The sequence below is a fragment of the Pseudorca crassidens genome, chromosome 8 (assembly GCF_039906515.1).
Source record: "Pseudorca crassidens isolate mPseCra1 chromosome 8, mPseCra1.hap1, whole genome shotgun sequence".
Lineage (NCBI taxonomy): Eukaryota > Metazoa > Chordata > Mammalia > Artiodactyla > Delphinidae > Pseudorca > Pseudorca crassidens.
The window spans coordinates 84,225,039-84,248,885 of record NC_090303.1 but is presented as its reverse complement, the minus strand read 5'-3'; the positions used below and the strand labels follow the sequence as shown (position 1 = coordinate 84,248,885).

The 23,847-nt window shown below is 40.6% G+C and overlaps 1 protein-coding gene across 3 annotated transcripts in view; it reads right to left on the bottom strand.

Moving 5' to 3' along the window:
* The window catches only part of AHCYL2 (adenosylhomocysteinase like 2), a 178,392-nt gene extending 160,410 nt beyond the window's left edge, over window positions 1–17,982 (bottom strand). For all 3 annotated transcript variants that reach the window (XM_067746971.1, XM_067746972.1, XM_067746970.1), the window contains exon 1: window positions 17,566–17,982. In XM_067746971.1, the coding sequence (XP_067603072.1) occupies window positions 17,566–17,928 (363 nt within the window). In that variant the 5' untranslated portion in view covers window positions 17,929–17,982. The remainder of the gene's footprint in view (window positions 1–17,565) is intronic.
* Window positions 17,983–23,847: the final 5,865 nt, after the last annotated feature.

Genomic DNA, 23,847 nt, shown 5'->3' with positions numbered 1-23,847 from the left:
AAGAGGAGGGAAAGGGGAGTTATTTAAGGGTATAGAGTTTTTCTTGGGGATGATGAAGTCTGGGGTATAGATAGTAGGGACAGTTATAGAACATTGTGAATGTACTTAATGCCAATGAATTGGACACTTTAAAATCGTTAAAATGAGGGAATTCCCTGGTGGTTCACTGGTTAGGACTTGGCACTTTCACTGCCGTGGCCCCGGGTTCAATCCCTGCTCAGGGAACTACAATTGCGAGAGCTGAGCATTGCGTGTCCAAAAGTAAATAAATAAATAAATAAATATTTAAAAATAAATTGGTTAAAATGATAAATGTGTATATTTTACCACAGTAAAAAAAAAAAAGTCAATTGTATTTCTATATACTAGTAATAAACAGTCTGAAATAAAATAAAATGATTTCACTCATAATAGCATCTAAAAAAAATACTTATAAATAAATTTAACAAAAGAAGTGCTAAGCCTGTACACTGTAAAGTACAAAACGTTCCTAAGAGCAATTAGTGAATAGCTAAAAAAAAATAGAGAGATGTTTCACGTTTATGGGTTGGAAGGCTCAATATCACTACGATGAGAATTCTCCCAAAAATGACTTATAGATTCAACACAATCCCTATCGAAATCCTGGCAAGCTTTTTCATAGAAAATGACAAGCTTATCCTAAAACTTATATGAAAATTTAAAGGACCTACAAAAGCCAAAATAATTTTGAAAAAGAAGAACAAAATAGGAGCATTTATACTACCCAATTCCAGTACTCACTATAAAGCTACAGTAATCAAGAAAGTATAGTATTGGCATCAAGATAAGCAAGCAAATCATTGGAACAGAATATAGAGTCCAGAAATAGACCCACATATCTACAAACAACTAATTTTCAACAGTGGTGTCAAGACAGTTCAACAGGGAAAGCACAGTCTTTTCAACAAATGGAACTGGGACAACTGTATATCCATATGAAGGAAAAAAGATTAGGCCCATATCTCACCCCATACAATAAAATCAACCCAGAACGGATCACAGACCTAAATATAAAATCTAAAACTATAAAACCATTAGAAGAAAACAAAATATTTTTGTGACCTTGAGTTACTGATTTCTTAGACATAACACCAAAAGCACATTTCTTAAAAAAGGATTAAATTGGACTCCATCAAAATTAAAAACATTAGCTCTTCAAAATAAATCATTAGGAAAATGAAAAGACAAGCCACAGACTAGGAGAAAATATTTACAAATCTTGTACCTGATAAAGGACTTGTATTCAGAATATAGAAAGAATTCTTGCAACTTAATAATAAGAAAACAACCCAATTTAAAAATGGGCAAACGATCTGAATAGATTTCATCAAAGTAGATATACAAATGGTTAAGGACATGAAAGATGCTCAATGTCACTAGCCATGGAGAAATGCAAACTCAAACCATAACGAGATAGCACTACATAACCACTAAAATGGCTATAATCAAAAAGACTGATAATGCCAAGTGTTAGAAAGGATGTAGAACAACAAGGTCATACTGTAGAGCACAGGGAACTATATTCAACATTCTGTGACAAATCATAATGGAAAGGAATATGAAAAAGAATATACATATATATGTATAACTGAGTCACTTTGCTGTACAAAAGAAATTAACCCAACATTGTAAATCAACTATACTTCAATAAAATTAAAAAAAAAAAAAAAAGGATGTAGAGAAACCAAAACACATACATTGCTGGTAGGAATGTAACATCATACAAACACTTCGGAAAAGTTACCATTTTCTTAAAAAGTTAAACTTAACACATCAATTCTACTCTTAGATAGCTGCCTAAGAGAAATTAAAATATATGTCCACACAGACTTCTCCATGATTGTTCACAGCAGCATTATTCAAAACAGCCAAAACTTGGAAACAATCCAAACATCCATCAATGAGTAAAATGATAAATAAAATGTGGTATAGCCATACAATGGAATGCCATTCAGTAATAAAAAGGTAAACTACTGATATATAATTGAACCTCAAAAACTTTATGCTAAATGAAAAAGCTAGATACAAAAGACCATATACTGTATGATTCATTTACATGAAATTTCCAGTAGAGGCAAATCTATGGACAAAGAAAGCAAATGAATGATTACCTGGGGTGGAGAGTGGGAGCAAGGATTGACTGCAAATGAGTAAAAGGGATTTTGGGGGGAAAGAAAACTGCTCTTAAACTAGACTGTGATGGCAACTTTTTAAGACATTTCATACCCATTAGGGTAGCTATTATAATAACTAAATAAGTAAATAAATAAATGATATTGAGGATGTTAAAAAATTAGAACCTTTGTACATTGCTGGTAGGAGTGTAAAATGGTGTAGCTGCTATGGAAAACAGTATGGCAGTTCCTCAAAAAATTAGAAATAGAATTAAGACATGATCCAGCAATTCTACTTCTAGGTATATACCCAAAGAATTGAATACAAGGACTCATAAAGGTATTTGTACACCAATGTTTATAACAGCATCATTCACAACAGCCAAAAGGTAGAAGCAACCCAGCGTTCATCAATGAATGAATGGTTAAACAAAATGTGATATATACATACACTGGAATATTATTCAACCTTAAAAAAGAATAAAATTATGACACAAGCTTCAACGTGGATGAACCTTGAAGACATTACGCTAAGTGAATTAGCCAGACACAAAAGGGCAAATACTATATGATTCCACTTATATAAGGTACCTAGAATAGTCAAATTCATAAAGACAAAGTGGAATGGTGGTTGCTACAGACTGGCAGGAAAGGAGAACGGGGAGTTATTCTTTAATGAGCATAATGAAGTTTCAGTTTGGGAAGATGAAAAAAGTCCTGGAAGTGAGCGGTGGTGAGTTTCACAACAATGTGAATACACTTAATGCTGCCGAAGTATATAACTTTAAAATGATTAAAGTGGTAAATTTTATGTTTTACACATCTTTTGCCATAGTGAAAAAAAAAAACCTCTACAGATATATTTATTAATAGTCACTGAACTGAATATACAATGGGTGAATTTTACCCTATGTAAATTTTGCCTCAATAAAGCTGTTAAAAATATTAAAGAATACATTAGGAGGAACTTATCCAAGCAAACATCAAGAGTTATTATAAAGTTATAGTAATTAAAAAAAAGTGTGGTACTGGGAAAGAGATCAACAAAGAGACCACCCAGAACAGAATGGATACAGAGCATATACAGAAAGTGGCAACATATATCAATGGGGAAAGGATAGACTTAGTCAACAAACAGGGCTGAGACAATTGGTTATCCATATGGAAAAATAAAATAAAATAGATCACTATCTCACACCATAAACAAAAATAAATTCCAGACAGATTAAAGACTAAATTGTGAAAAAACAAAATTAAACATGTTAGAAGACTATATAGAAGAGTATATGACCTCAAGATAGGGAAAAGTTTCTACAACAAGACTCAAAAAGGACAAACTACACCGAGGGGAAAAAAAACTGATTGACTTTACATTAAAAAATGTAACTTCTATATGAAAGTCATAAGTTAAAAAAAAAGCAAGACAGACTGGAAGATATTTGCAACACACACATCTGATAAAGGATTAGAATGAATATATTTAAAGAACCTTTACAGGGACTTCCCTGGTGGTCCAATGGCTGAGACTCCGTGCTCCCAATGCAGGGGGCCTGGGTTCGATCCCTGGTCAGGGAACTACATCCCACGTGCCGCAACAAAGAGTTTGCATGCCACAACAAAGATCCCGCATGCGGCAACTAAGACTCGGTGCAGCCAAATAAATAAATAAATATTTTTAAAATAAATAAATAATTTTTACAAATCAATAATAAAAGCCAGTGAGATCCCAAAAGAAAAATGGGAAAGGATATGAATACAGACCACAATTTACAAAGAAGGAAATCCAAATGGACTACAAACATATTAAAAGATGCTCAATCTCACTTTATCCAAGGAAATACAAATTAAAACAGCAGAGATACCATTTCACAACTACCAGACCTTGGTAGTTCAATTGAACAAAAGTTCAATGCCTGACAATTGCACATATTAGTAAGGATTCAGAAAATAGGAATTAATAAAACCAATTTAGAAAGCAATTTGGGAGTATCTGGTAAAGTTGACATACCTTAAGCAATTTTGCTTATAGGGATATATCCTAGAGAAACGCTCAAAAGGAACTGTGCATAAGGAAACACGATTAAGGATGTTCACTCCAGAAAAAAAAAAAGAGGAAACATTAGAGGGGAATGGGTAAAAAGTGGTATATTCATACAATGAAGTACTACACAGTAGTTAAAATTAATCAACAGAAAATCTACACGTTTCAGACTGGTTAAAACTCAAAGTTGAGTGAAAAAAGTAGGTTGCAGAATAATATCTGCTCTATAAAACCACTTATATTAAGTTTATAAACATGCAAAATAATGCTAATTATTGTATATCATTTACTGATATACAATTGATACTGGTAAACAATATGTAGCAAAAGTATTAAAACATGAAGGGGAATTATAAACAGTAAAGTTTGAAGAGCAGTTACCTCTGTGCTGGGAGAAAGAGAAGGAAAGAAAGGAAGGAAATAAACAGAGAAGGGGTACAAAGAGTTTTCCATTTTATCTACAATGTTTTATATCTTAAAAAACATCTACAGGGCTTCTCTGGTGGCACAATAAAGAATCCACCTGCCAATGCAGGGGACACGGGTTCAAGCCCTGGTCCGGGAAGATCCCACATGCCGTGGAGCAACTAAGCCTGTGTGCCACACTACTGAGCCTGCACTCTAGAACCTGCAAGCCACAACTACTGAAGCTTGTGCTCCTAGAGCCCATGCTCCTCAACAAGAGAAGCCACCGCAATGAGAAGCCCGCGCACCGCAACGAAGAGTAGCCCCCGCTCACCGCAACTAGAGAAAGCCCGCGCGAAGTAACGAAGACCCAACGCAGGCAAAAATAAAATAAATAATTTTTTTAAAAAAAAAACCATCTACAGAAAATTTTGCAAAATGCTAACATATGTTAAATTGGGCAGTGACTACAATTTTCTCTGTACTCTTCCATATGCTTGGGAAAAACAATTTTTTTAACAGGCTTTTGGTCAAATGAATACATATACACGTACCAGGGAGCAAGAGAAAAATATTTATCTCCTTTTAGAACCTACATTTATAAAACTATTCTACTAATGTCTCTCTGGTGCCTTACTCTCTCAGTGTGATAGAAACTTTTAAGTATTTAGGCACAAACATGCTGTACAGTCGAGTCTCTTTTTCCCTAACAAGATACTTCTCTCCAAGATGCTACCCAAGCCAAATCCCTGGGTACGTGGATACCAATGATCTATCAACCAACACAGTGTGCAACCCCCAGCCCACATCCATATAGTTTTTAAATCCTTTAACTTACAACTAAATTATTCCCCTGAGTCACTCTTAAGCTTCATCACAGATCTTTATGCAAACCTAACACCCCCAAATTACATCTCTTTCTAGTTTTAACATAATTTTCCCTCTCCTCTCTACATTCTTCAATCCCACAGAGGACTCAGTGTGAGTCTTCTACATAGGTACAGTGTTTCTAGATCTTCCAATTCTGGGCAGAATTATGTGACTCAGATAGCATCCAGGGGCACTGAGCATGGAACTCTGCTTAACCAGCAATCTAGCATACAAGCTCCTGAAAGAAAAAGAATAACTTTCCATCCAAGCATGATGAGTACATCAAGCTGAAAATGATGCCCAGGAACAAGCAGTTCCAGAAATAGGAATTCAAATAAAACTTTATAGCATTCACTGTTCTGCAGACCTGGTGGCAGCCCATCTATTTTTGCTTCATTTTCTGGCTCAGATAAAAGTACCTTAGAGAGTATACTCATCCCTTCTCCTCAAAATAACTATGGAGAACACTACTCAAGTCCTATGAAAATCTGAGTTTTACACATTACCTGTTGGTGTGTGTGTGTGTGTGTGTGTGTGTGTGTGTGTGTGTATCTCTGTATAGGACCGGGCCTCAGGGTGATGTGAGTCTGGGTGGGGTGTCTCTGTGGGTATAAGTCCAGGACTCTGTGGAGACGCTCTCTGTGTGTGTGTGTGTGTCTGTGTCTGGCAGGAGGAGGGGGGGGCAGTGTCTGAGTGGAGGGGTCTTGAGGGGTCTGTGTATGTGGGGGAATCTCTGTTTATGTCTGTCTTTGTATATCTGTGCCCGTCTATGCTTCTGTCTCTGTGTCTATTAAATATTTCATTACAAGTCTTAAAATGATTTATTATAAATTTCTACCCTTCCACAAAACCCTAAAATGATTTTCTTGCCTCTCTACTCTGAGATTTCATAAAAGAGAAACATTAAATAAGCCAACTGCTAAGCCAACATTATTCAACAATGAGTAAAAATTTAAGGTTCTGGTGGGTATGCACTAGTACAGAACCAATTGCCTGAGACTGTGCATTTCTAACAAGATCAAAGGTGATGCCAATGCTTCTGATCATAGACTGGTTTGTGTAGCAAGGACCTAAAAGATTCCAAACTTAAGAAACTGTCTTTATGATTAGACTTCCCATGTAGACTTTCTGAAGTCTCCTGACAGACATGTATTTCAGATTAGCTTGTAAGTTCTGTTCTGACCATAAATTAGAAGATATCATTTTGTTTTAAATGAGTCTCTTGTGAGTCTGGTTTGAATGAACCAGTCCTAAGAGGTGAATGAACTCTAAATGTACTAAAAATGTGAATTTCTGGATTTGTAAAGCTGGAACATGGAAACCTCACAAAGTTTCTGCTACACTGTGAAGCTTCCTGGGTGGACAACCAACTCATTTTCCTAAGGTGATATACCTCCATTTCAATGCTGACCTCCACAAACTGCAACAATTCCTGCTTCCAGCAGTGCTCATACTAGACTAGATTGTACTTGTTTATTTTCCTATCCACATTCCCTACCCTCTTCTTGAGGGCAAGAATGTTATTTTGATTTAATAACCCTACCACTTAGCAGTGTTCAGCACACAACACATAAGTGGTTTTTGCACAAAAGAAGCTCAGAATGTACTGGGGGAGATTATTAAACAAGCATCCGGAAGGATAATCTTTTCTCTCTCACAGAAACAACAGACATGAATGTGGTAAAAATTCCTTAAAAAAACTGTTAAGAAGCACAAGTTAAAGAGGAAAAAAAAAGAGAACAAACCCAAGCAAGTACAATATTAAATTTTATTTGGGGCCAAATAGAGCTATCTAACATTCCAAATAGTCCCTATCTTATATTACAAACAAAAATAAATTCCAGATGGACTGAAGACCAAAAGATAATAAACACAACCATGAAAACAGCTGAAGAAAATTTAAAAGAACTTGTTTATAAACCTGGGGTAGGAAAGGCCATTCTGAGACACAAAATGTTTAAGTCATAAAAGAAAAAAATGGCCAATCTGACTACATAAAAACTTTTAATATAAACAAACTTACAAGTCAACAAGAAATAGAGTAGAAAAAATATTTGTAACATATTCACAAAGAATTAATACCCAGGGACTTCCCTGGGGGTCCAGTGGTTAAGACTCCGTGCTTCCACTGTAGGGGGCATGGGTTCGATCCCTGGCTGGGGACTAAGATCCCGCGTGCTGTGTGGCGCGGCCAACAACAACAACGAAAGAATTAATATCCAGAAAGTATAAAGAATTCCTACAAGCCAACATGAAAAAGGCAAGTCAATAGGAGGGCAGAGATCTTCATCTATTTTGCTGAACACCCAGCACTTGGCACATAGTAATCCCTCAATAAATATTTGTTAATGAATAAATATGAACAGATAATTACAAGAAAAGGAATATAAATTACCAATCTATTCATGAAAATATTCTCAGCCTCACTATAAGCAGAAAAAATACTACTAAAAACAATAGTAAATGCCTTTAAAAAAAGGCATCTTTACACCTTTATGTCTTTTTTTCTTATAAAAGATGTAAAAATATCCAGTATTGGTGAAGGTGTAGTAAAAGGGTTATCTTGTATATAGTTAATGGATGTATAAAATGGTACTACATTTTTGAAGGCAACATGATATTATGTATTAAGCTTAAAATGTGAATATCTTTCAACTCCAAAATTCTACTTTTAGGTATCTATCCTAGAGAAACACTTATACATGTACACAAAAGGAATGCATACAGACAGCTACTATAGCATATAAAAATTAAGTTAAATGTGCATCAACAGAATAGTTTAATAAACAACAATGGTATAGACTTTGGAAATCAACGCAGCAGTCAAAAAGTATGCGACACATATATATGTAATGATATATAAAAAGCTCCAAGACATTCTGTTAAGTGGAAAAAGCAACCTGCAAAACAATGTGTGTGTGTGTGTGTATATATATATATATATATATATATATATAATGTGCTTTTATTTATGTACAAGTTATTATAAAGCTACCAGTTTCTCTATGTACAATATGAATGTAAAGTTGAAAAAGATAAGTTGATAGCAGAGGTCTCTGGGGAGGGGAACAAGACTGGCTGAGGGCCAAGGAAGGAGTTTCCTTCATTAGATTGAATTATTTCACAAGAATACATTCAAGCATTACTTGTGTAATTAAAAACAACTTTTTTTTAAAAAAGGGAAAAAATAATGTAAATACCATTTTACTGATATGAAGAAAACAAGAACATATTTTGAGGATTAGACAGGAGACAAAAATTCCATTTTTGACATTAGTTCTGAAGTCCAACTGCAAGTAGGGAGTTGTACACACACAAGATTGGCATTCAGAAGAGGGGTCCTGGCTAAAGAAATAATCTGGGGAGTTGTTGGTATGTAGATGATACTTAAAGGCACAGGAATGTTGTCGATGACTTAGGAAGAAAACACAATGGAAAGAGCAGAGCGCCCAGGATCAAGGAGAAAGAACCCATAAAGAAGACTGAGAAGGAGCAGCTGGGGAAATAAGAGGAAAACTAGTAAAGAGGAGGGTAATGGAAGCCAAGAGAGGAGAGTGTTTTGGTAAGAAATTGGTGTCAAATGCTCCCAAGAGGTCTGATATGATGAGGGATGAAAAAGCAGATAGCCATGTGAGAATCTGATGGACATTATTAGCTTCAGCAAGAGGGCGTCGTGTGGGTCAGAGTATTAGAATAGGAGTGGGTTAAAGAGTGTGGGAAGACAAAAGGTGTATATAGCATACACTGAAAACTCCTTTAAGAAACTTAGCTGCATTAGGGAGTAGAAAGATAGGACAGTAGCAGAAAGGAGATATGGAGGTTAGAGGACAGGGTTTTCAAAATGGGAGAGATTAGAGCAAGGAAATCTGTAGAAAAGGCTCTAATAGAAAGAGGAAATAACCAAAGGAAGAAGTTATTTAAGAAGACTGGAGGGACTTCCCTGGTGGCACAGTGGATAAGAATTCACCTGCCAATGCAGGGGACATGGGTTCTATCCCTGGTCTGGGAAGATCCCACATGCCGCGGAGCAACTAAGCCCTCGTGCCACAACTACTTAGCCCGCATGCCTAGAGCCCGTGCTCCACAACAAGAGAAGCCACCGCAAGGAGAAGCCCTTGCACCACAACGAAGAGTAGCCCCTGCTCACCACAACTAGAGAAAGCCCACAAGCAGCAAGAAAGACCCAACGCAGCCAAAAATAAATAACATTAAATCTTAAAAAAAAAAAAGAAGACTGGAGAATGTGATTAGAACACTTGTGGAGGGACTGGCCTTTGACAGAATGAAGGACACATCTTCCCCTATCATAACATGAGGGAAAGAGAAAAAGATGAACCCCAGATGGAGGTAGGTTTGTAGATTTGGGAGGTACAAAGATGAAGGAATTCCCTTTTGGTGGTTTCTGTTTTTATAACAAGTATAAGGCATATCACTAGTTTAAAAAGAACACATGTGAAATTAGAAGTAAAAACATACAGTATGAAATAATCATTTGCAGTGAGTGTGAAAGTAACCTTACTAGAAAATGTATAACATTACGAGGCAGCGATGATCAAGCATATGAGGTTGACGACTATGAATTTATAGTGACATTGATCTACCTGGTTTTCTGATTTTCTCTAGCAACTCTCAGCTCCACAGATGCAGGCAACTAAAAAGGCAGATGGTTAGGTTCAACCAGTGCATCACTCAGAGTTCCATAAACAGTAGAAGTCAACTCTGGCTGAGTTGGACAGAAAAAGAATTTACAGAAAGGACATGAGGTAGCTTTCAGGGCTACACAGTTAAAAACACCACCACAGAATGGGCTTGGAAAAGATGTCATGTTTGCTTATGCCAAGTAGGAGATGCTGCAGGTTGGGCTGCACCATTATAGTTCAGGGTACCAAGCAGGAGATGCTGCAGCTTGGGCTGTACCATTGTAGTTCAGGATACCAAGCAGGAGATGCTGCAGCTTGGGCTGCACCATTATAGTTCAGGATAACGGGTGCCAGATGCCAGTGTTGCCGCTGTAACTTGATCTTGCTGCTAGAGGCTGATGCTACAAGAAGATTTACTGATAATGAAGGGGCAAGTTGGAGAGAACACAGTGGAAAGGTTTGGGAAGATTGGACTGGCTGAGAGAATGAGGAGAGTGTTAAGGGAATGAGTATTAGGAAGACAATGGTTGACTAGGCGTCAGGTAGTGACTGAGGTAAACAGGGATGTGAGGCCTCCCCTTGGAAGAGGGTAGATCCTGGGATCCAAAAGGTTGCAGAATAGTCTCAGCAGCCTAGGTGCAATAACTTAAGCAAATTTCACATGGGCGTTTAATCAGAAAAGTAAGGGGTTGGCAGTGTGGCAAAGCCTCTCACTATTGCTGTGGGCAGTGTTTCATCTCACTGATCCCAAAGGCATCAAAGATTGGCAAAGCCTTAGGCAAGTTAATTACTCTCTTTGGGCCTATATTTTCTAATCTATAAAATAAAGATGATAATATTCGTCTGATAAAGTTGCTATGAGGATTAAATGAGATGAGATAGATAGAGGCCTAGAAGAGAGTAAGTATTCAGTAAATGGTAGCCATAAATGAAGTTATAACTGAAGCTGAGAAAAGAGTTTCCAAGAAAAGGTAGTCAACAATATCAAATCAAATCTTTTAGAATGATCAGAAGGGTTCACATTGGAGCACTGCAGGAGATAAATCTGTAGGGAAGATGAAGCCAGTTTAAGTCTCAGCTTGCTTAACTTTCAATGACAGCTTTGCAGTATTCAGAAAGGCTTTAAGGAAAAGCCTGACTTACAGAAACTCAACTAGCAGCTCTAGAACCTCTATACCCTTCCTTAATATAAGTTCTGAGATAAAGAAGACTGGAGGGACTTCCCTGGTGGCACAGTGGATAAGAATCAGGTGCCCCAAACCAGTCCATTTCTATTGAAAGACCCTTAAAAAAAAAAAAAAGAATAGGAAATCACCAGCTATTAATGCAGTGTCCAAGAGGGAAAATGGCTAACTGAATTGCTGCACAATATAGATGGGGAAGAGGGAACTGAAAATCATACACATCATATGGCTTAAGTTATTTAATTTAATCAAAGTAGTTTTACTTGGAACCATTACAGAAGAAATTTCACTCCACTGCTTTCTCCTCTGCTCAGCTCTCACCAAATCTCGGGCCATAGGTCATTCAGACTATATAAAAAGCTTCTCCAAATTCCACAGAAACCTGATCAATCTAACTAAACCTCTTATTGGAGGAGTGGAATTTCAGCTCCTCTAATTGTGCATACCACCTGAACACGATGGCAGGCGGGTGGATCCGGGCAGCTGCCAAGATTTACTCTTCTCCCATCCACCTCAGTTGTACCTCTCTGAATTATTTAAACAAGGACTACCAAGAAAGAATGAAGTCAGAATGAAGATCCCAACAAATCTCTTCCTTTTTTTTTTTCTTTTACTGTGGGGGAGAAGAACACTTTCAAGGAAATGATATAATAAAGAAACTCACTCTCCCTTTTCATGAACTATCCATTTCTTCTATTAACTGGACACTAAGGACCAAAGTCGTCTTCCTCAGGACATTAAATACACAACTGCAACTTCAGCTCTGAGCAACCTCCTAAAACAGCTCTTAATGTTCAATCTTTCCCAGGAAGAAGAGAATTCAGAAATTATACAAAATAAGGGCTACCTTCTCAGAAAATTCATAAATGGTCACATAAATAAATGGTAAGACCATTAAATAAGCTCAATAAATTAAAAACCGCCTGTGAAATAACAGAAACATCCACAAAAATATACAGATTAACTAAGACTTGAAAGGTTTAAGCTAAACTTTGAACAGAGAAATACTTCAATTGAAAAGCAATGGAGGGACCTCCCTGGTGGTCCAGTGGGTAAGACTCTGCATTCTCAATTCAGGGAGCCCAGGTTTGATCCCTGGTCAGGGAACTAGATCCCGCATGACACAACTAAAGATCCCACATGCCACAGTGAAGATCCTGCGTGCTGTAACTAAGACCCAGCACAGCCAAATAAATAAATATTTAAATTTTTTTAAAAAAGAAAGAAAAGCAATGGAGGGACTTCCCTGGCGGTCCAGTGGTTAAGACTCCACACTTCCAATGTAAGGGGTGCAGGTTCGATCCCTGGTCAGAGAACTAAGATCCCACATGCCGCTGGGCCAAAAAAAAGAAGAAAGAAAAGCAATGGAGTTTGTGCATGAGAGTCAAACAGATTAGAGTTCTGTTAGCTCACATCACAGTTACTAAACGTGTAACCTTGAGACAAATTCCTTAATCTCTCCAACCCTCGGTTTCCTCAATAAAACAAGGATAACACTACCTATTTCTGAGAGCTCTTAAAAGGCTTAAATAAAATAGTATATGTAAAGCTCTAATACAATGCCTGGGACACAGCAGGAATACATAACAATATGCTTCCCCTTCTAATTTTCAAAATGTTTAACTAGAGATTGATTCATAAAAGAAGGTGGGTCTTTTCTTTTTTTTTTTTTTTTTTCTTTCTTTCTTAGCGGTACGCGGGCCTTTCACTGTTGTGGCCTCTCCCGTTGCGGAGCACAGACTCCGGACGCGCAGGCTCAGCGGCCATGGCTCACAGGCCCAGCCGCTCCGCGGCATATGGGATCTTCCCGGACCGGGGCACGAACCCGTGTCCCCTGCATCGGCAGGCGGACTCTCAACCACTGCGCCACCAGGGAAGCCCGAGAAGGTGGGTCTTAAAGAACAAGGAAAACTGTTAGCTGGACAGGTACTCCTGATTTATTTATAACTTTAAAAATAAGAATATATCTCTCAAATTATCACTAAATTACTAATGTGAAAATGGATCATTGATTTTGAAATGCTTTTTTATATACATATAAGATCCTCTTCTCCCTCTCTCATAATTCTACAATTCTCTGAGATTCTACATTTGTACAATTTTTTCCCATCCTCTTCCTAAAGCCCTGACTCAGACCCTCCTTACTTTGGATTTAGGATGACCTAAGTCTTAAACCAGAAAGACATAAGTTAGAGTTCACTGAGTATTCTGAGAGATTTCTGGGAGAAAGCCAGAACCCAGCAACTAAGAAGTTAGAATCAGTGTGGCATAATAAAAAGGACACGGGCTTCGGAAACAGACCAAGATTTAAAACAGGGGTTTTAAGTCCTACCTTTGCCACTTTCTAGATGTATAACCTTGGTCAAGGCACTTTACCGTCTCTGGACCTCATTTCCTTATCTGTGAAATGGAGATAATGCCACTTATATCTCATTGTATAGCTGTCAGGATTAGAAAAATGCCAATAATATATAAAGGGCCAATTAATGGTAATTGTTATTACGGTCAATCTGCCAAGTGCCTTACTGAACATTTTGCAAGGCTATACTTTCCTAACTGGCAAAAGGAGTAATACTGCTCCCCCATTCCCATGACTATATCCAAAAGGTTCCATTTTAGTAGTCCATAATTAACCAAATAAAGAACTTAAAGAATTCAGGGCAAGAAAGCACTAGCATGGCTCAACTCATTCTCTGCTGACAGCAACAAAGCCAGCGCAAGGTGGATTCATTTGCCAAAAAAAAAAAAGGAATCTGCTTGAACATGGTCATTACTGATATTGACGTAAGCACAAACTAGTTGTGGTTCTTAGGCTCACAGCCTTATTGTCAGAAAGTTTTAACTTTTCTGAAATAAATCCTCTCCTGCCTTGTCTTCCCTGCTGTGCTGTGACATTCCTATTACCCCATTTTCAAGAACACAGGGAAGAAATCCTCTCAACTATTGCAACTGCATTCACTGTGGACTTTATCTTCCTATTTCACAAATCACTTCTTACAGAGATTCTTGGTTTGTTGAGTTCATTTATGAAGAAAAACATTATATACAAATATATGATAGCCACGGTGACAAGATCTGGTCCCCAGGGCACCACAAATTACAGGATGGAGGTAGATGCCAAGGATAAGATGGGACTGAGTAACCTGCACACCATATGTTCATTCTTATTAAATGCTGCACTTGGAAAGTCTGGCTCTTATGAAAAGCTTATTTCCCTTGTGTGACTGAACAGAATAACAGTACTAAGAAAACTGATGACATACACCAACGGAGTAAGGGAAACATCAATGGAAATATGCTTAAGATAAACAAGCTTGTATGTGACAGTTACAAAATAAAGCAACGATCACCAATTACATAGCCAAAGGTAGCTATTTCAATCCTAAGTACCTCCAGTCCCTCCCTACACTAAAATAAAAGCAGAAGGGAGTCAAGGTCAGAATGATTATTTAAATAAATTAAAAATCAAGAAAGGCTTAACAAATCAAAATATCACACCGCAGTCCCTTGGGGAGGTGACTTTCAACTTGAAGAAAGAAGGTCAGTCTCATGCACTTGTTTTAATTTAGCTAATTCGATGTCAAGAAAGTTAAAGATTCTGCCCCCCAAAAGTAGCTCAGCAATGCCTGTAGTTGTGTCATACAGCTGCATCCTCGCTCGGAGCTTCGCCTGCTTAACTTCCAGTACAGAAGTTGTTTTTTGGTTGCAATTAACATTGTAACGCAAGCTCAGCCCTGTCTTCCATAGCCTTGAGGCTGCTGAGTAAATCTAGAATCATGGGACCTACATTTTGATGCTGGAAAAACAGGAAGAATGTGGTTCAGCAACAAGGAAAATGGTCAAGAAACACATCTAGAATTAGGAAAAACAGACTGATGCTGGCCTGTGATTTTCTCACTGCCTTATATAGAATATATTGAATAGTATGCACCATTTAAAGGAAGCCATAGTGGTGCACTTAAGCCATGATGGAAGGAAGAAAAAAATAAAATCAATTCTTAATGATTGCTGTAACTTCTCAAGCCCTCACTATATGTGCCAAATTCAATGCTAAGCCCTCTACAAATATTTCTAATCCTCAATCGTATTAGTAACCTCACTTTATAAAGGAGAAAACTAAGATTTAGAGAATTTGGAAATTACCCAAAAGCTAGTTAGTGGGGGTACTAGGATTCAAACCCAGGTCTGCTTGACTGTAAATCCCATGTTCTAAAGGCAATTTGAGCCCGCGGGCCACACAAAAAGACAGCACATGCTGCAACGAAGATCCCACGTGCCACAACTAAGACCCGATGCAGCCAAATAAATAAAAATAAATATTAAAAAAAAAAAGGCAATTTGTTGGGGAGTTCCCTGGCAGTCCAGTGGTTAGGACTCCACGCTTTCACTGCTGTGGCCCCAGGTTCAATTCCTGGTCAAGGAACTAAGATCCCGCAAGCTTCATGACAAGGCCAAAAAAATAAATAAAGGCAATTTGTTAAACACTCTTACCCTCAAGAGACCTAATCAAAATACAGATTTTACACAAAAAGACCCTTAATCAGTGGATTTGGCCAAAGTTATAAAGCACCTCAACTAGTTACAAATACATTTCGGATTTCCAGACTCAAATCTAGGTAGTACCAGCACTGGTGCCTGTGCTGCCTCTCTTTCCTCCTATAATTCCTCCCAGAGAAGTTTCATAATGCAAATGAGAAAGACACTGTCCTAAAGCATCATTAAACAAATTCCTGCAGTCTTGCCTCTGATGTTATCACCTATATTTGGCTAATTAAAATGGAAGGGTTCTCTGCTTCATACCTTAATAATGAGGCTATTACAACCAAAGTTAGGCTGGATACAAGGTTCCAACTCAGCTGAATCCTGCACAGTGAAACCAATGCAGACTTCACATCACTTCTTTGCTGTTCTGATAAAGCAATTAAAAATAATTCACAAGGGGACTTCCCTGGTGGCCAGTGGTTAAGAATCCGCCTGCCAATGCAGGGGACACGGGTTCGAGCCCTGGTCCGGGAAGATCCCACATGCCCAGGAGCAACTAAGCCCGTGCACCACAACTACTGAGCCTGCGCTCTAGAGCCCACGAGCCACAACTACTGAAGCCCGTGCTCCGCAACAAAAGAAGCCACCGCAATGAGAAGCCCGCGCACCGCAATGAAGAGTAGCCTCCGCTCGCCGCAACTAGAGAAAGCCCGCGTACAGCGACAAAGACCCAACAAGCCAAAAATAAATAAATAGATTTTTAAAAATCATTCACAAAGTAAAAAAACCTATAAATTACTGTGTTCACATTATACCTCGGAAATTAAAATGATAATCCCTTTTCATACGATCCACATCTCTGTATTTGCAATATTTGCCCTTTTTCTTCCGTACTGATTTGCTTTATGAGAGGACAGACACACCACAGATAGCCATTGTAAGGGTAATACTGGGAATATCAAACATTTAGGCACACCTACTCCTTGGTGTTCTGAGGCTACGGCCTCTTCAAAACTATATCTGAAAGAAGCTGACAGCTGAGACAGAAAACCCCACAGTGATCGCCTTTCCCAAAAGTAGAAGCATTTCTTCCTAACACTTTCAGATCATAATAAAAGAACCAATAAAACAATCATTATCTTCATACACAGTCTAATAATCTTGGTGACCAACTACTGAGCAGAGAGGACAAACCTCTGAAGAGAAAACAGTGAAGAGAATCTCTCCATTACCCTTCTACATTCAGAGAAGATGTAAGGATATTGCAGTATCTGGAATGAAGGGCACGGCATCAATACTGCTCGATGGAAGCGCTTAGCCACAGAAAGGCAGAAAATCATCATCAGTACAGAAACCAGACAACTGAGGATCTCAGTGCGAGGTAACTACTCCTTATAGAAAAGATCTCCAAATAGAAAAGCTCTTTCCATCCTTATTGCTGGATGAACTCTCATAAGCAGTAAGCTTTTTCTACACCATCGGGGTCTTCTCCCCGATAGTCTGGAAAATACACACGGGAGTATGTTGGGAGTACAGAGAGGGGTAATACTATTCCAAGGAGCAGGGGACAGCGCTACCTCCATGTTATTCCCAGCTACTAAGTACAGTCGTACCAACGGGAGTCTTCGCTCCCCAGCACTGGGGCCCGGGTGGGAACATCTCTGAGAGAGCGGGTTTACGGGGAAAAGGGATCTCTCTGCTCCTACGATCAGAAGGGAGGGCCTTGAGGGTGGTGCCGCAGCGCCGAGAGGATCTGCGGTTCCCCCTCCCACCCTCGCTCTCCGAAAGAGGCAGCCCGGCCCCAATACCTTCTTGACCGTGCGCGGCGCCTCGGTGACGGTGCCGTCGGGGCTGACCAGGGCCTCGCCGCCGTCGCGGTGCCTCTGATGCTGGTGATGAGGGTCGCTCCGCTTCATGGCCGACGCCTGAGGCACTTTCCCAGCGGCTGGGCTGAGAGCCGCAGCGGGCCCCGATCCCGGGCCAGGGGCCGGGGGCCGCTCCGCCACGGGAGCTGGAGCTTCAGGGTCCCCGCCGCCCGCTGGGGGGGCCATGGCGCTCACGGCCGCCGTGCTCAGTCCCAGCTGCGGCTCCGCCTCGGAGGGGCTCAGGTCCTTCAGCTCCACCTCAGGCACCTTCGCGGCAGCCGCTGCTGACACGACCTGCACCGACATCACCGCCTCCACTGCAACCGCCGGCTCAGACTCCAGCTCCTGCTCGGCCCCGCCTCCCGCCTCCCTTCCCCATCCCTCCCCCATTCCCCCACTCCTCCCCTCCATCGCCTCCGCTCCCACCCCCTTCCTCTGCCCGCCCGCCAGCCAGCCCCCGCCTCTCCCCCACCGCCCCGTCCCGCCCCGCCCCGCCCCGACCTGGCTCGCTCGCGCGCGTGGAGCCACGGAACCTGTAGTGCGCTTGCTCTGGGCCGCACGAGGCGAAAAGACAGTGGGACCTCAGCCCCCGACCACCACTGCGCGCCGCCAAGGGCTGGGCGCACGATGCCCCCTGGGAGTTGTAGTCCCAATCCCTCTTCCTCCAGCAAGCGGGATTCTGTAGTAGAGATGGAGCTCTAGTGCCAGTGACTAACGGGAAGAAGTGACAACGGGTGACACGACATGAGGAAGAGAAAGTCTGCAGAGGAGTTGCGGCTTCCGGGGAACGAACGCTAGAAACCCTAGGGTTGGGAAGGTGGGGGAGGAATGACTTTCTACCCTACCCTAAATTGCCTCCGAGTGTGCAAGTCTAAGATCACGTGAGCAGGCATTTAAAGGAAAAGAGGTGTCACGTGGGGAGAGCGCCGACTTACGGCTTAAAGTGACTTGATTTTTCTGCATCAATGAAATCGGGACCCTAACAGCTTTCCGAACTTTAATGGCTCTGTTTTTAGAAGGAATAAATTAGGACCTTGCCTACTATGGTGATTTCTAGAACATTCTGAGCTTGGAATTTAACATCAGTCCAAAAAAAGAAGTTAGGTATCACTAGGTCAAAATTTCAAGGCTAGAGAATTACACGTTGGGGACTTCCCTGGTGGCACAGTGGTTAAGAATCCGCCTGCCAGTGTAAGGGACATGGTGTTCGACCCCTGGTCTGGGAAGATACCACATGCTGTGGAGCGACTAAGCCCGTGGGCCACAACTACTGAGCCTGCGCTCTAGAGCCGGAGAGCCACAACTACTGAAGCCTGAGCACCTAGAGCCCCTGCTCGCCCCAACTAGAGAAAGCCCGTGCACAGCAATGAAGACCCAATGCAGCCTAAATAAATTGAATTAAATTTTTTAAAAATTACATGTTGCCTTAAACAAGGCCAATTCTTTTGCCCTGTTAATTAATTCCCTCTTTTTTATTATTATTATTTTTTTGCCCCTCCACACAGCTTGCGGCGTCTTAGTTCCCCGATCAGGGACTGAACCCTTGGCAGTGAAAGCACGGAGTCCTAACCACCGGACGTCAAGGGAATTCCTGCCCTGTTAATTCTAATAGATGTCCAACTCAAGTTCGTGTGCCAGTGGCACAATGAAGTCAAGTAAACCAAAATGTCAAAGTTTGGAGCAGAGAAAAGTTTATTGCAGGGTGCCAAGTGGAACAAGCAGCTAGTGCTCAAAAAGCCCGACCTCCCTGATAGACAAAATTTAGGGCTGCAGGATGTGTGACTTAATTCTGATTGGTCGGTGGTGAAGTAACAGGGTGATGTCTCCGGAATCTCAACCTTCTGGTTCCAACCAGTCTAGGGTACCCATGCTTGTAGTCACTATCCTCCATATGGGTAGGGGTCTTAGTTTCTGTAGAACTCAAAGATACCTATCAGATTGTTATCTATATCCCTTCAGGAGGAACTGGAACTATGTCCTGTGACTCTATTGTCCTATTAATGCTTGAGCCTGCTCTTTGGAATTTGGGGAGGACCTAGGAGATTAAAGCCTTTTTTTTTTCTTTACTACAAACAAGAAACAGGCGACACGGAGGAGCACCCGAGAGGGCATGCAGACTCTTGCTCGGTTTCAGGGAGATAATATGAAATTCAGGTTAAGTGTATCAGCAGAGAGGAATATTAACTAAAATATGAATAGTGATTTCTTTAAGTGATGGAATTTGGGGTGAGTTTTTTTTACTGTGTACTTTTCTATATTATTTTAAAATTTTAAATTTATTTTAAAAGGTGTAAACCTGCAGACATGTATGGCAGTTTTATTTTTAATTATGAAAAGTTATCTGATACTAATGTCCAACAACAGAGGAATGGTTACAACCTTTAAAATTAAGTTGGCCAAGAACTTTTTTTAATGATGAAGGGAAATAAATGCTTACGATAAAATAATAAGCTAAAAAGCAGGAAACAGAATTGCACATTCTATTAGATTTTAACTATGTAAATAATACTTGAAAAAAGCAATACATTAAAATACAATTGACTCTGGGTGACAGATTATGCGGTAGGTCATTTCTTCTCCGTTCTCAGAGAAACTGAGGCAAAGGGGATCTTACAGTTTATGGTTGTTCAGAGAGTAAGTGATTGCCCTGACAACCCCAGAAGGCCACTGGACATCTAGTCTTTGGATCAACTATTTTTCCCCTGGCAAGAAGGAGAGGGAGAAATCACCTGCCTTGATCTCCTTCCCTGTGCTACTGCTATCTTGGAAATCTGTTCCTTTGTGGAGTTGTCCTACACTGAATGGAATCTTTTGTATCCTGGCCTTCAAAAACTTGTGCCTAACACTGTGAGTTGGAAGGCATCTGAGCACTTCCAGTTCCACAAAGCCCACAAGTCCAGCAGACGCAGGGGCTTCTTAAGCTTTCTCTTCACACTCTGTCTGTCAGAATTTCCTTCCTATTATAAAGAACCAGCTTAGAGCTTCATCCTCCAGCTGTCAGAGAAGAGATTAGCAGCTCTATAACTGATTTCTTTCTTCCCCCTAATGCACAAGGGAGCTGTGGTACAGCCACCTGGCCTGTGTTGAAGCTCATAGGCAGCAGCTGCCTACCTGGACGGCCACTAGACTTGATTACTGAGGGGATGAACTAATTCTTCAATGGGATGTGGTTACAAAACATAAGGAGTTGGAGCACTGGAAAGAAACTGATATTCATCGTTTATTTATCCAGGCACCATCCACAGTTTGAGGCCAAACATCAGGGCACATTCCTCACCCATTCTCAACTCTATCCTACACACCTGCTGCTTCCACCGTCTTTGTTACTGAGGGACACAAGGCACAGTTGAAGATGGAAGTACCGTAATGGAAACGGGATAATTAAGCACAAGTTTATGAACTATTTAGTTTATGAAATATTTAGACTACAGGTCCTCTTCCCTCACCTGGCTCATTCAGCTTCCAGACCCTGGCAGGCAGAAATGTATCTTCCATGCAGGAGACTGGAAGAACTTCTCTAAGATAATCTGACCAGTCCAAGAGAGAAAACTTGAAGATATAACATTGAGAGTTCCCCAAGGAAATAGGCCAGCCAGATCACCCTCGGTGAAGACCACACCCATGTTCGCAGAGTTTCCAGAGAACTACTCAGTGCTACACTCTTAAGTATGAGTAGATAAAGTCACAAGTTATACAAGAAAACCTTTAATATGGAAGACAGAGATCAATATAAGCAAGCAGAAAAAAACAACTGGGAGGAAACAGAGGCTATGCGTCAAGAAGAAATCAAGATCCCCCCCCCCAAAAAAATCATCAATATCCTGAGACTTAAAGATATTTTATTTGTGAAAGAACATGCTGTTTCAAGAAGTGAATATTCAGGGCTTCCCTGGTGGCGCAGTGGTTGAGAGTCCGCCTTCTGATGCAGGGGACACGGGTTCGTGCCCTGGGCCGGGAAGATCCCACGTGCCGCGGAGCGGCTGGGCCCGTGAGCCATGGCCACTGAGCCTGCGCGTCCGGAGCCTGTGCTCCGCAACGGGAGAGGCCACAACAGTGAGAGGCTCGCGTACCGCAAAAAAAAAAAAAAAAAAAAAAAGAAGTGAACATTCAGAAAACAAACATGAGACCTTTAAAATGAAAGCATACTAGCAGAAATTTTTAAAAACTCAATAAATAAAAAGAAGAAGAAATTGGGAATTCCCTGGTTGTCCAGTGGTTAGGGCTCTGCGCTCTCACTGCCAAGGGCCTGGGTTCAATCCCTGGTCAGGGAACTAAGATCCCACAAGCCACACGGCACTGCCAAAAAAAAAAAAGGAGGAAGAAATTAAAAATAGGAAAGATGCAGTTTATCTTTGCTCAGATTGTTGAGTAATGGTGGCTTATTTCATGTTTTTTTTTTAAATTGAAGTATAGTGGATTTACAATTTTGTGTTAGTCGTGGTTTTTATATTTGTGTCCAGTGCACGTCTTAACATGATAGGTACAATGCATTGGGTAGCTGCAGTTTTCTGGAAAAGCTGATCTCTTAGGAATTGTTTTTCAGATATTCAATATACGTTTTTTCTCTAATTAAAAAAAAAAAAGGGCTTCCCTGGTGGCGCAGTGGTTAAGAATCCGCCTGCCAATGCAGGGGACACGGGTTCGATCCCTGGTCCGGGAAGATCCCATATGCCGCGGAGCAACTAAGCCCGTGCGCCACAACTACTGAGCCTGCACTCTACAGCCCGCGAGCCACAACTACTGAAGCCCATGCACCACAACTACTGAAGCCTGCATGCCTAGAGCCCGTGGCTCTGCAACAAGAGAAGCCACCACAATGAGAAGCCCACGCACAACAACAAAGAGTAGCCCCCGCTCACCGCAACTAGAGAAAACCCGCACACAGCAACAAAGACCCAATGCAGCCAAAACTAAAATAAATTTTAAAAAATATATACCATTCACAAAAAAAAAAAGAAAGAAAAGAAAATGACTTAGAGGGTCAGTCCAAGAAGACCAACACCCAAATAACAGGAGTGCCAGAAAAGTGACAAGGAAAATTGGGGGTGTGGGAGGGGGGAATTCAAATAAATAACTCAAAAATTTTCCCAAAACTGAAAAAGAAGAATTTCCATAATGAAAGGGGCCACTAGGTGCCAGCCCAATAGATGAAAATAAACCTACATTAATACACATCACTATTAAATTTCAAAACTCTGGGGACAAAGAGATAATCCTTCAAATGTCTGGAGTGGATCAAGGAACATTTTTACAACAGTTCAAGAGTCAGAAAGATACTGAACTTCTTAAAATGAACTTCTGGAAGCCAGAAGATAATGCCTTCAAATACTACAGACCCTCTGTTTGCCTTCTCCAGAGAATGAACTGAGAAGCAGCCAAAGTTGGGAAGGGCAGTCATCTCACTGTTCAGAGTTAGGTAGGGGGTCAGAAACCAATCCTCCTGCTTTCATTTCTACCTTCTAAAGTACCTGCTGCCTCCAATTCAGAGCCTTTTAGGGGTGCTGCAATATAAGTTTTCCCTAGTGCTGGCTAAAACTTTATTTTAGCTTTTTCAGGACTGCCAAACTGCCACTCATTTGCTTTCCAGCTTTCAAAACTGTCACTGTTGACTCCTCCCCCCTCCATCTCTTTTTCCCTCTTGTAGGCAGAGTGAAAAAGAGCTAAATCCATATTCTGTATATTGGGAGGTCAAATGATAACACCTAAAATGAACATTCAAGAGGTGGCATTATCATGTTATTCAGACATATGGAAGTAAATATCACAAGGATCATCTAAAATAAAGTGGTTGGCTCCCAGGAACAGGAAATTATGGGGTACTGAGATAGCTGCTTTAATCAACAAGACCTGTAGAACTATTTGACTTTTCAAACTATATCATGCATAATTGAGATGAAAATTAAAACTTTAAGAGCAGGGACTTCCCGGGTGGCACAGTGGTTAAGAATCCGCCTGTCAATGCTGGGGACACAGGTTCAATCCCTGGTCCAGGAAGATCCCACATGCCGCGGAGCAACTAAGCCCGTGCGCCACAACTACTGAAGCCCGTGCTCCTAGAGCCCATGCTCCACAACAAAAGAAGCCACCACAATGAGAAGCCTGCGCACCGCAATGAAGAGTAGCCCCCGCTCGCCGCAACTAGAGAAAGCCCACACGCAACAACGAAGACCCAATGCAGCCAAAAATAGATAAAATAAAATAACTTAAAAAAAAGACTTTAAGAGT